General features: G+C 39.0%; 1 protein-coding gene across 1 annotated transcript in view; it reads left to right on the forward strand.

Annotated features, from left to right (window-relative positions):
- The first annotated feature begins 625 nt into the window (after window positions 1-625).
- The window catches only part of DPYD (dihydropyrimidine dehydrogenase), a 655,808-nt gene continuing 642,861 nt past the window's right edge, over window positions 626-13,572 (forward strand). Inside the window, exon 1 of the mRNA XM_075286742.1 lies at window positions 626-814. Coding sequence (XP_075142843.1) covers window positions 776-814 — 39 coding nt within the window. The 5' untranslated portion in view covers window positions 626-775. The remainder of the gene's footprint in view (window positions 815-13,572) is intronic.

The following is a 13,572-nucleotide window of genomic DNA, read 5'->3' on the forward strand; positions in this document are numbered from 1 at the left end:
TAGTTGCAGCATGTGGGTAAGTCTAAAGTATATTGGGTACAGCACAAATGGATGTGGCCGTCAAGAAAACCTCTGCTATGTGGAAAAAAACGCAAAGAATTGCATTTTTTTGAAATGCGATTTTTTGCTGCAGCCTAGTACATGGGACCTTAAAGGGGCTGTCCAGGATATACAGTTTAGCACAAGGAGGCTAGAGACGGTGCGCTATGTGGGGCTTATACGTGGGTGCAAGACAGGCCACACAGACTCATTGAGGTCTATGGGTGGAAAATACCCTTACAAAATATTACACTGCAAAAAATTTAAGACCTCATTGGGGTCAAAAAACACAAACAAAAACACAAACGGGCATATTTATTTCTCACTGGGATGAAGTTACAGGTGACAGAATCGCTCTATAAATACAATTTGCTTATTTTGGAAATACGTAAAAATCGCAAAGTCCAAAAATGTTCTGTCCCTGCTCTGTTTACTCCAACCCTGGTGTCGGTGACACACGGAGACAGCTGTGTCCAGGCAAGGCATTTACTTATGGTAATGAGAAGATGAACTTTGTACAATAAATCACATGTCTTAGGAACACACACGCCTACCGAATACTCCCCCTTCCATCTCTTCCCCCTTCGCAGAAACCACTTAGCCTGGAGTGTAACTTACTTCTGAGCACAGAGCAAAGTGTTAGTAAATTTACAGACATAAAAACAGCCTAAAAACCACATTGTAATAGTCTCATTCTCAAAGCTATTGCAAAAGACACGTAGAGAATTGTAGCAACATGGCTTGCATGCTGAGCAAGGACCCACTGGATATTGAGGTATTGAAAATGGTTTTCATGTTTTTCTTGTCTAACAGATGTTTGTGCATATATAAATAGATCCTGATATTGGAGACCATGCTTGTGCAGTTCTTGCTAAGTGCATATTACAGTAACTTGGATCCCTGCTGCTTAGTGGTTTGAGTGTTAAATTGGCAGGTGTGAAACTTGATTTTTCTAGCCATGTAAACAGTTCAGGAGGCTGCGAATCAAAGTCTCTTTACAACAAAGGGGATGAAAAAACATCTCCAGCTTTACAAATTAGGAGGAGAAACGTGGCTGCGGCGCAGTAGCTGCACCCATCTATAATGTCTATAGGCTCTGATATATCAGGACTCTATCTAATCTATACCTGCAGGAATTACAGCTGTGCAGGAGGAGTCCTGAGCTACTGTGGGATAGCAGACCTGGAGCAAATCCTTTACTTATGTCTGCACATGGTACTGCATATAAGAACGCCATCATGTCATGTCAAATACTGAATGACTGCAAAGGAATATGCTCACATGATCAGCTGAAGCTTGGATGACACCTGATACCATATCTATCTATCTATCTATCTATCTATCTATCTATCTATCTATCTATCTATCTATCATCTATATATCTATCATCTATTAAGATAGATTATTAATATACATTATTTACAGATCTATCCATCTATCTATCTATCTATCTATCTATCTATCTATCTATCTATCATCTATCTATCTATCTATCTATTTATATCTATCTATCTATCTATCTATCATCTATATATGTATCATCTATTAAGATTATTAATATACATTATTTACAGATCTATCTATCTATCAATTTATTATCTATTTATCTATCTATCTATCTATCTATCTATTTATGTCTATCTATCATATCTATCTATCTATCTATCATCTATCTCTCATATCTATCTATCTATCTATCTATCTATCTATCTATCTATCTCCTATCTATCTATCTATCTATCTATCTATCTATCTATCCTATCTATCTATTTATATCTATCTATCTATCTATCTATCTATCTATCTATCTATCCTATCTATCTATTTATATCTATCTATCTATCTATCTATCTATCTATCTATCTATCTATCTATCTATCATCTATATATGTATCATCTATTAAGATTATTAATATACATTATTTACAGATCTATCTATCTATCTATCTATCTATCTATCTATCTATCTATCTATCTATCCTTCTATCTATCTATCTATCTATCTATCTATCAATCTATCTATCTATCTATCTATCTATCTATCTATCTATTTATGTCTATCTATCATATCTATCTATCTATCTATCTATCTATCTATCTATCATCTATCTATCTATCTATCTATCTATCTATCTATCTATCTCCTATCTATCTATTTATATCTATCTATCTATCTATCTATCTATCTATCTATCTATCTATCTATCATCTATCTCTCATATCTATCTATCTATCTATCTATCTATCTATCTATCTATCTATCTTCTATCTATCTATCTATCTATCTATCTATCTATCTATCTATCCTATCTATCTATTTATATCTATCTATCTATCTATCTATCTATCTATCTATCCATTTTCTATCTATCTATCTATCTATCTATCTATCTATCTCTTATCTATCTCCTATCTATCTATCTATCTATCTATCTATCTATCTATCTATCTATCTATCTATCTCTCTATCGCTATCTATCTATCTATCTATCTATCTATCTATCTATCGCTATCTATCTATCTATCTATCTATCTATCTATCTATCTATCTAATATCTATCTATCTATCTATCTATCTATCTATCTATCTATCTCTTATCTATCTCCTATCGATCTATCTATCTCTTATCTATCTATCTATCTATCTATCTATCTATCTATCTATCTATCTCTCTATCGCTATCTATCTATCTATCTATCTATCTATCTATCTATCGCTATCTATCTATCTATCTATCTATCTATCTATCTATCTATCTATCTGTCTATCGGGGTCAGTAAGTGTGCAGTTATGAAACAACTAAACTGCAGATGCAGAGTAATTGTGATGCAGCTAAAAAATACTGTAACCTGGTTTTCACATTGTTATTCTCTGCACCATTTTGCAGATAAAACTGCCTTTACTTGTAAAACCACATGGACATTAGGAACTAATTCAGATGGTTATAAAGCAGACAGGAGCGTAACTTTGTGGGATGCAGAAGATCCACTCAGGCTTGGGCCAGGATCTATAGCAGAACCATAGGGTGTCTCTTCCAAATATGAGGAGACCAGTGCTATAAATAATACATTATAGTCGGGGAGTCTGGTGTAGATCTGGAGTCTTATGTTATGTTTCTGAAAGCAGCCATATAATGCAATCTGCTCTATGTAAATCATGAACATAGATCTAATATCCCCCAACTAGGATCTTTGGTGCTGTAAGTTTGGGTTACTAGACCCATGGTTGGGACGGGTTTGCAGCTGTCTAAATTTGTTCCGTGCTGATTGTCATTGTGACCCTGCTTGTTACCCTTGTAACCAGCATGGTGCCTGGACACATGTCTGAACCTCAATATTGCTGCTGGGAGGGGACTTCACCATTATCGCTGCAACAAAGACATAAAGTGTCAAAACAAGAACGATATAAAAATCTGAAAATTTTACATTCAATATCGTTGCAAATTGCACTAGATGTAGGGGCTCATGTATACTGCAGAGCCTGTGCAACTCCTCCACATAGAGATGTACAAGCACTGCAAAGCATATTATATGCTATAAAGAGGGAAGATTGGACATAGATAGTCTGATGGCACATGCCAGGATTTTTATTCTGCTGGATTCACAAGGAACCTGTATGACAAAAAAATCAGTATGTCTCCATATGGAATAAGTGCTAAAACTGTGTGCTTGAGATTTAAGTGCATTGGAGGGGGAGTAGCACTGGTAACATTGGAATAGACTTACATTGTGTGACAGGTGAGCTGACCATTGTCAGCAAATGGAGCAGTGGACTGAATAGACCAAGTGTTAGGCAGCAGAGTAGAGTGAACCCTATGTCACATGTGTTTGTCCACTTAACAGCTATCATGTGTAAATACAGTGGTCAAGGATAACATGACCTTGCCTCAAGATGGCTTTTCCCATCCCTGCCCCTGGAAACCAGGCTAGCAGCAATCATTCGAGAGGTTAAAGTTATGACACTGTCAGCAAAGAAAGTAAATGGCAGCTCAACAGAATCCAAACTGTTATGTTTCATCAGGACCTGTCATATTATTCAGATTTCTTTAAATGTAGGTGAAGAACCTCTTTAAAGCCTACCTGTCATTACTAGTGACTTTTCAGGTTAAGCTGCATTGTAGTATATGACTTCCCCCTGGACAGGCTCTATCTATAGCTTGCTGTTCTCATTGAGCTTGTGGATGAAGTCTAACTGTCATATACTGTTCACAGTAAGTAGAGGAGAATCTGCTCCCTTACTTTCTCTCCCATTCGTAAACAGTCCCAAGATAATGCAGGACATATAGAGAGAAGTAATGTCCTGTACTGCTGTCTCCGCTTCTGTATCACTCAACTGTTGTTTTTTGCTTCCCATCCCCCTCGACATAGACCTCTATTTGTAATTTGATGCATGTCATCTGCAGTCTCAAGAAGGATATTGCAGAGATTTCAGAGTGAAAGTCAGCTTTGTAGCAAATGAAAAGAAAGGAAGAAAATAACTGAATAACTGAGAATTGAAGGGTTGCTTTCAGTTTATCGTTAAATGGGCTTGTCTTAAGATATGTAGGTTGTCATATATGGGGGTGTACCCGATGTGCCAGTACCGAAAACTACTATGTTATAGCAGTTCTCACTTCATCATAACAAGAAAGACCACCACCGAACACTAAAAGGTCACAGCAACAGTGACAGCTGGGTTGAGAGAAGTTAAAAAAAAAAAAAAAAAAAAAAAAATTGAAAAATATTATCAATTGCAGCAAAAAAAAAAAAAAAAATCTAAATGAATGTTTGTAGAGTCAACTTCCGTAAGCATCTGCTTACACACTCATACAATGTATGGGAATGCTACGAGCTGAATGATTGAAAATATAGAGTTTGGGGTCTAGGGTATGTGGGAGATGGATTAGCTAATAGTTTTATGTGATAGGAAATAAGACACTTAGTTCTAAGCCATTGGGATTAATTATATCAATTACTAAGCTGTCTATTGGAAGTGGAGTCATGTTCAGAACATTCCATGACCACATTGTTCATCCAGTTCAACTGCATAGACTTAAGCCATTCCTGCTAAGTAGATGTGAGAAAGGAGCTACGCAGCAATCTATAGATGGACCAAAGTTTAGCTCGACTTTCTCCAGCATAACTTGCTGCAGCATGATATCTTAGCAGAGAAGACATCAGAAGCCATAGAAAGTGTTATTGAATTGAGATAAACTTTGCTACATCAGTATATCTCCAGTAGTTACTGTAGGTTGAGTTTGATTTCCATTGTGGCACCATTTGGTCATTGGAAAATAGAGCAATACTGGAATTATTGTGGCTGTTTTTTGATTAACTACGACCACAGGTGACGTGGTGTGAGTGATGCCACCGGCACCTGGACACATCCTTTAAGGAAAGGTATTACTTCCCTACTTTGCCTATACTTAGGTGTTTGGTTCAAAACTCTGCATCAAAACCTGGACAAGTAGTATGGCTTAAGGAGTATAGTCTTAAGGCCCAGATCAACATCTGCATTTGGGTTTCCATTTGGGGATCTGCTTGGGGACTGCCCAAACGGAAAGCTATACGCATAAGAAACCAGTTACCTGGGACTCCATGGACTATAATGGCCGCTGTCCCTGATGGGAAATGTAGAGTCAGTTCACACGGAGGAATTTGTCTCAGATTTGGGAGCAGATTTCACTCCCGAATCCAGAGCAGATTCCTCCCAAATCCGCCTCTCATTGTTTTCAATGGGAGGCAGAGATCGCTGTCTGTTGCGGAAAAAAGAAGTGTCCTGCTCAATCTTGTCAGATATTTTGGCCACGGTTTCTGTGGCTTGAGACTCCCCCTGATTAATCTCATTCATCCAGGCTTAAACAGGACCGGGATGCCGCGACAGAATGCTGATGCTTTGCCTAGCCTGTGGCTAGCCTGTGCGAAAATGTCGGCGGCAGAAAATGAAGAGGAATTTCCTCTTCATTTTCCACAATGTGAACAGACCCATAGGTTTCCATTTTAACTCATGCTAGAAAGTTGTTGCACCTACATTTGAACAAGACAAGCATAGAACAGAGGGTTGTGGGACAAGAAAGAGCTTAGGAGAGACAATAAATATCTGCCTGGTGAGGTGCTGGCCCCTGCATGGATCAGCTGTAGGTAGACTGTATAGTCTGTGTACTATACAGTAGTAGTACTGGCACCTAACCTCTATACAGTCAACTGCCTCCAGCTCTATGTACTGTATAGTATACAGATCTGACAATCTGGTCCACGCTGGGGTCAGCTGTTGGTTCACCACCATTTGCATAGGTCATACATAAGAAATCATGGAAACCCTTTTAATAGTTTTTCTTGCAAAGTATATTGGAAGATTTGCAGATGGTGCGTCCAGAGGTCTTCATCAAAACCATACAGTATATCAGGTTCTCAATGTACCTGAATATTAATCAATAGGAGATCCATGACTTGTAGAGATAGAGAACAGGAAAGTTCCCTATCATATGCCAAAATCTGGAGAGCGTAACCAATAATGAGTTAAAAATTAGCTCAGCTCATGTAAGGTAGCATCAGCTTTCACTGAATGAACTCATCTCCTAGAGGTAATCTTATGGATCCCTGCAGCAAAAGTCCTGATCCCTGTATGAGGTTAAAGCGTGAAAATCTGGGGATCAATGCTGTAACCCTAACTCAAATCTGACAGTGAGTCTGCACCCACTGCATTACACCAATAGTATCTAGGTTTGGAATGACCCACAGAGGATCAAGGGAAGCCTTTGGTAAGCTCCGAAATCAGAGTAAACTCTCAGCCCCCCACCCAGTGATCAATTGGTGCATAGAACAGTAAACTACACAATGTGCATAATACACGCACTGTACTATATACAGATAAGTGGTTTGCAGTATGTCAATCATCCTATGTGTCCATATAATAAATTGCGTAGATTATTTTATACTAACTAGTTCATTACTATATAAATATATGAGGTGGTTGAGATGACATTTAGGTACAGAGGTAAACAGGTCAGTATCCGCCTTAGCTGGATTCCATCTTCTAAATGAGGTTGCAGGGACCCCAAACAACAACCATATTGCAGGATCTTAATGCTGCCATTGTGAAAGTATGTATCTTGGCTTAAAGGGATTTGAGGGCTTAGCTCAAGGCAAGAGCCAGTCAGCAAGTTACTGACAGATCACCTGGACGGAGACAGTTTAAAGCAAAGACTGGGCTGTGAACAAATATCAGTACTTTTTCATGTAGCTATACAATGAGTTCAACACTAGTATGATATGTTCATTGTATTAGATATCTATACCACAATAATGTGTAGAAAAACAAAGTAAACCGCCATTGTACATGCATTACTCCTTTAACTCCTTCATTGCCAAGGATGCATTTAGTACATCAAGATTTTACAGGATTGCCACAAGTACAAGGGACAGAGCTTAGATCTTGGCATCGTGTATCATGATCAAAGCCTTAGGTGCAGGGAACATTGCAAGTCAGGTAGAAGCATGAAAAGTTTTACTTACTTTCATTTGCTTCTATGTTAGTAAGGAAAGGGGGTGGGTGACCTGTAAGTGATATCAGAATGAAAAATTGCAGCCGTTTACCGTCATCTATCTCCTTAAGCAGCCGCCAGTGACCCCAGGGGGGCAATTCAGAAGTTTTTCATCACATTGGCTGTGAGGTTTATACAGGTGAAACATGTAAAATAAATTGTAACCTGTAAAAAATGTGCAGCCAAATACAGCAATGTCCAATTGTGGCAAATAACAGTAAAACCGCATGTATTTTTAAAATGTATTTTTATGCATTTTTTTTTTTTTTACGTTCCAAATGTGAATATGGCCTTAGTATTGCTTTAGCTACAAAACCTGCATAAAAAAACAGCATGGGAATGGCATGTACTGTATGAAGTCTCCTTGGGCATTGCTTGGGTCAGATTTTTAGCCACATTTTTATGCATTTTTTGCAAACCATTAGGCTATCAAGCAAATTTGCGGCCGCAAAATTACGCCCGCAAAATTACACGCGTTATATGCCCGTAACGACACATTGAAATGAATGTCATTCTGTTTTGAGCGCTCACATTCTGACACGTGTGTACATGCCAGAATGCGCGCATGTTAACTCCGTATGAACTGGCCCTTAGACATCTAGAACAACTTAAAAATTGCACACTAGGTTGTATCTCACCCCAGATAGACTGACTTCTATGTTTCTGGGAACATCCACTCAATGTTGGAGACAATGTTGAAAAGGTTGGTTCTCTATTTCAGTTATGGTGGTAGTGCCCTGAAATTGTCCCTTTTTGGAAAACTGTCTTTTAACTCAATTTGGTTGTCACTAGATGTAGGATATTAGCCAAGGCCCATACGGTTCTATTGAACATTGGTATCTCGGATATTCCTGGGAATACTCATTGGACAATCACTCATATATTGAAAGTGGCCAGACAATGCTTAGCTTTCAGATGGAAAGTCGACACTAGTCGATAACTCTGTCAGAGGTGTGTGATTTTATTCAGGCATTATGAATTTGCCACATCTTCCAATGTTAGGTTTCTAGAGGCCCTCCGAAATAATTGGTACTACTGGTCGTACTGCTCACTGGCAGGTCCATGCCCCGCCAGATAATACCTTAGTGCCCATCTCCCTCAGGTCTCTCTCTCTGTCTGGGTTGGTTGAGGTCCGGTGTGACCCTTCATACCTGTATTGCCCTCTTCACTACCTATTTGTCAAATCTCAATATGCTATGCCTATTCATCAACGTAATACTGTTTTATATGATGACCTTGTCACTTTTTGCACTTTATATTACCAGGCGGACTGTGTGGGTTTTTGTGTTCAACAACTTTTTATGCTACTTTTTGAAACTCAATAAATATATAATATGCCACTTATCTTATACTAGTATTTTTTCATTTTTTAAGCCTTCCTTCCCAATTTTTACGCTGGGTCCAAATGGGCAGTCATTGTAGAAGGTCACCCAGTGGATTTGCCAATGGCTAACTCAGAGACTGTCTGCAATATACGAGAAACTTGCAGCAATTCTTGCAATAGAGCCTCCAATAAGACATAATTTCTTTTTGCCTCAACAGCTCGCACAAGAACAAGTTGCTGAATTTCCCTGATGGAAATTCAGTAGCATCTTCTCAGTGTGTGTCCTCAGCCTTATTCAGGATTTATTTGTGTATGTAAAAAGTGTAAGAAAAAAAAATTGCCCAAAAGCTCCCGGCAGTGGAAGGGATAAGAAAAAAATCTTGAGATTACCTGGAGCTTTTTTTCCTTTAATCCATACATTTAAAGTTAGAGACTCAGACATAAAATAGAGTAAAGCAGACAATGTTTATGGTGAAGCTAAAGAAAGAAAATAGAAGAAATAAAAAATATATAAAAAACTTAATTTTAATTCAAGATTTTGATTTTTTACTAAAATATTAGACAATTAACTTGCATGGTTTAATGATAGAATTAGGATGATTTAATGATAAACGTGGCTACTCATTAGAAATCACCAAGTCTCCGTGTCAATCTGTCTTACACCTTATTCCGTTAATATCCTAAATCTCCAAAGCTCGCGAAAGCACATGGCAGCCAGAGGTGGAAGTTATGTTGAGAGAGGTAATCATGCTATCTCGAGCATTGTGGAACATGCAGTTGACCCACAAGCATTTTGTCATTGCAATTAACATACATAATGAATTGTGGAAATTAGAATATGGAGTGTTTTTTAAGGACAGCCTACGACCCTGGCATTTCGCCCTCAGCGAAAAAAATTAAAAATGGAACTTGATATGAATTTAGCCATTCATTTACATAGAAATCACTGTATCTGCATACTTAATAGACTTTCCCTATCCCCGTGGGATTTTAGATCTAATTATGGTGCACTGTGTTCTGCATTCTTAATCCTATATCGGTATGCAGATTGTACTATTTAATTTTTTATTGATATTTTCAGGAAATGTGATTTAGTCGTTTACAAAGAAGCCAGACCTAGAAGTAAGGCCAAAGTCAAAAAAGTAGCAGAAAGTGGCTTGTGGAGGTGTTGGCTGCGTGATTTTCATTGACATCAATGTATATTGTGGTATCTGCCTATATCTATATTAGTAGTAGGTGTTGTAGGAATGGAAATACTTATGGTATTATGTAAAAGTTTCAGACAGTAATGGAAAGTATGATGTCAAGTGAGAAGGCTTTCAAAAATAGACATGTTAATTGTTTATTTTTGTCAATTAAAATGGTGTCAATGAACAAACATGGCAGGATTTGAACCGCGGTCTTGTAGTGGTCCTGGTTGATTCTCTGCCTCATGACTATTTGCCTATTTGTGTTTGGTCTCTGTCTTTCTGTTGCATGTGCTTCCTAATTGTTTGCTGTAGTTTGGAGGTCCCAGGTTTGTTGATTTGCATTATCCATTCAGGTGTTGCCAGGCTCTATTTAAGGCGGGCTGTTGTTCATTCCGGGCCAGTTTTCGTTGTTACCAACCTGGATTCTTGGCTCAGTTTGGAGGAGTGTTTTGTGAAAGTTGTTTGGTCTCAGGAGCTAATCTGGCAATGGTGTGAAAGTCTGTTTAACCCTCAACATTTCTTCTCAACCCATGTCCTGCATTTTCTGTTACCTGACACAGTTTTGGTGTTATTGAGTTTTGTTTAAGGGCTTCAGGTTTATTTTGCCCCTGTCCTGTGATACCCTTTCCTCACTACTACACTGTTCCCCTCCTCATTCTCCTGTTGTGTGTTTATGGTTGTGTTGCATGTTTGTTTTCCAGCACGTCCCTTCCTAGTTGTTACTGTTTGCAGCTGCCCCTATTCTTTCATTAGGGGTGACCGCCTTTAGTATCCCAGTCTCTAGCCTCTTTCAGCTCTCACCCCACCTGTCTCTTTGGTCTCCGCGTTTAGAGAGCCAGAAGTTGTCGGGGCCAACCTTAGCTTGGGTACAGCTGACCAACACCCTCAGGCAGGGCCTAGTCAGCCGTCATAGCACCAGGGAAAGTTTTCCTACCCCTGTTCCATAGAGGTGCAAGCAGCATTCAGCATACGGTTGCTATTGGATATCTACATCAACCTAGAACCATTAATTCTTCTTGGACAGTTTTTGAAGGACCTCGGCAGGGAGGTTGTTCCCGCCATATTGGAGAACTAAGCACAGATCTTCTGTGAATGTAGGCTCACTCCAATCCTTTTGTGTCTTCATATAATCCCAGATAGACTGGATGATGTTGCTATCAGGGCTTTGCGGGGGCCAGATCATTGCTTCCAGGACTCCTCTTCCAAAGAGCAAAGGTCACTCCAAATATAGATGGAATATAGATTTTTTTTTTATAAAAAATAAACTATTATGACTTTTTGAAAGCATTTTTTCTTTCCAGCATTGTTTTCACACCTGTATAGTAAAATATTTCCCCCTAAATTAAAGAACAAACAAAAAATCTTGAAATATAAGTTGTCATTCTATGAGAACATCTTTAATGTCCTAGTTAGCTATTCCTGAGTTATCCTCTTACATTGTTAACTGACGCTATGTGAGAATTATTAATGGTGGCCATTGTAAAGCCTATAATGGTTTCCTAAATGGCATATAAATCTAAATTGGTTTACTGAGTTATGACCCCATGTGCTTTCTCCTCTTTAGTCAGTGTTTAAATCTCACCATTGCTTTGGCCTTCGACTTATAAATTAGGAAGTTCAGAATGAACAGCACTATAATAATACTGTACCCTCTGGAATAGCCCGGGTGGCTAGCCGAACACTCTGTATAGTTGTGTATTATCCTGTAACATGTTCTTATTGAAGACACCTGAGCTTATTATTTACAATTAAAAAATTTTTGCAATTCGGCATTAAAGGGAATTTTTGACTTTGGGCATGCAGTTATATCTATGGATATGATGTTATAGAGAAGAAGGAACTGAGTGGATGGATATATTTTCAGTGTGAAGATTAAATATCCAATAGTGTATTCATTTCAATCTCTTCTCAGCTTCGACTTAGGAGTCCTATAGAAAGATTTACTCATTGAGTAACAGAATTACCAGTATTCAGCCGATGAGTAGGACAATGCAATGAACTCCCAAACTCAGAATGAGCTAGACTAGAAGGTGTTATCTCCTCCGAGGAAACCCCTTTGGACACTTGGCAATGCATATGTATGTGTACATTGGGTAGGATAACTGTTAGCTGTCATTTGGCCAACAGCTATCTTTTGTGTATAGTCATATTCACATTTTTCTACAAATACTACAGCGTGTTCAATGTGAGCTTTAAGAAGCTGACAACTGTCATTGTCTCTATATTAAAGGGGTTTCCCACATAATAACATTTATGACATATCCGCAGGACATAGATAATAATAGATACTGGTTCTGGGAACTGCAGATATCTCTACAATGATCCTCTAGCCTTTACTCCTTGGTACTTACCTTATCATGAACTTGCGTATACTCTCCTCAATGGTTGTGTTTCTGAAAGCAACTATACAGATAGTGTTGTAACTAGGAAAGCAAGGCCCCAAAGTGAGCATTTGATATGGGCCCATCCCGACTGACCCCCACCCCCGCATTCCTGCACACTATTATGCCCCATAGTGGCCCCTGCACACAGTATTATGCTAAAAAGTGGCCTCTTTACACAGTATGATGCCCCATAGTGGACCTTGCACACCGTATTAAGCCCCATTGTGGACCACCCGTTAACAATTATTATACTCTGAGGTTTTTTCAGATCCCAGAACATAATAATCAGAGACCTAAGGGAGTATATAAACATAAAAAAACACTGTTACTTACCTCTCCCTGGCTCCACGCATTCTCCACTGATGTCAGCCATCTTCAATGATGGAAGAGACGTCACTTGAGCCACCGCGATGCATAGGGATGCAAGCCCGACCCATATGACATCTGTGACGTCATCAAGTAGGTACAAAAGCTTCTGGAGCCCTGGAGAGGTAAGTAACAGTGTTTTTTATGCTTCCTTACCTCCCCTTGCCCTCCACTCATTATACTTGGTGGTATGAAAATATATGATAGCAGTGTTTGTGAGGTTCGTGGGCCCGTGACCTTACTTACCTATCCCAGTTCCTGCTCACAGCCATCTCCGCAGAAGGGGACACACCGGGGGCAGTTTCCTCCAGGCCCTCTAATGTCCGAGGCCCTGTGGCAGCTGCTACCGCTGTTACCCTGGTAGAATAGTGATTTACATTGTTTCTATAACATTTATTCACTTCTTTGGGAGTTACAAAGCAGCATAGCTCAGAGGGCTATGCAGTTTTTGAAACCTGACCATTGAGGGCAGTCTTCTCAACAAGGTAGCTTTCACCCAAGAACTGGCTATTAAACCTGGCAGAGGAGACATTTGAGACATACACTCACCGGCCACTTTATTAGGTACACCTGTCCAACTGCTCGTTAACACTTAATTTCTAATCAGCCAATCACATGGCGGCAACTCAGTGCATTTAGGCATGTAGACATGGTCAAGACAATCTCCTGCAGTTCAAACCGAGCATCAGTATGGGGAAGAAAGGTGATTTGAGTGCCTTTGAACGTGGCATGGTTGTTGGTGCCAG

Source organism: Leptodactylus fuscus, chromosome 9 (assembly GCF_031893055.1).
Source record: "Leptodactylus fuscus isolate aLepFus1 chromosome 9, aLepFus1.hap2, whole genome shotgun sequence".
Lineage (NCBI taxonomy): Eukaryota > Metazoa > Chordata > Amphibia > Anura > Leptodactylidae > Leptodactylus > Leptodactylus fuscus.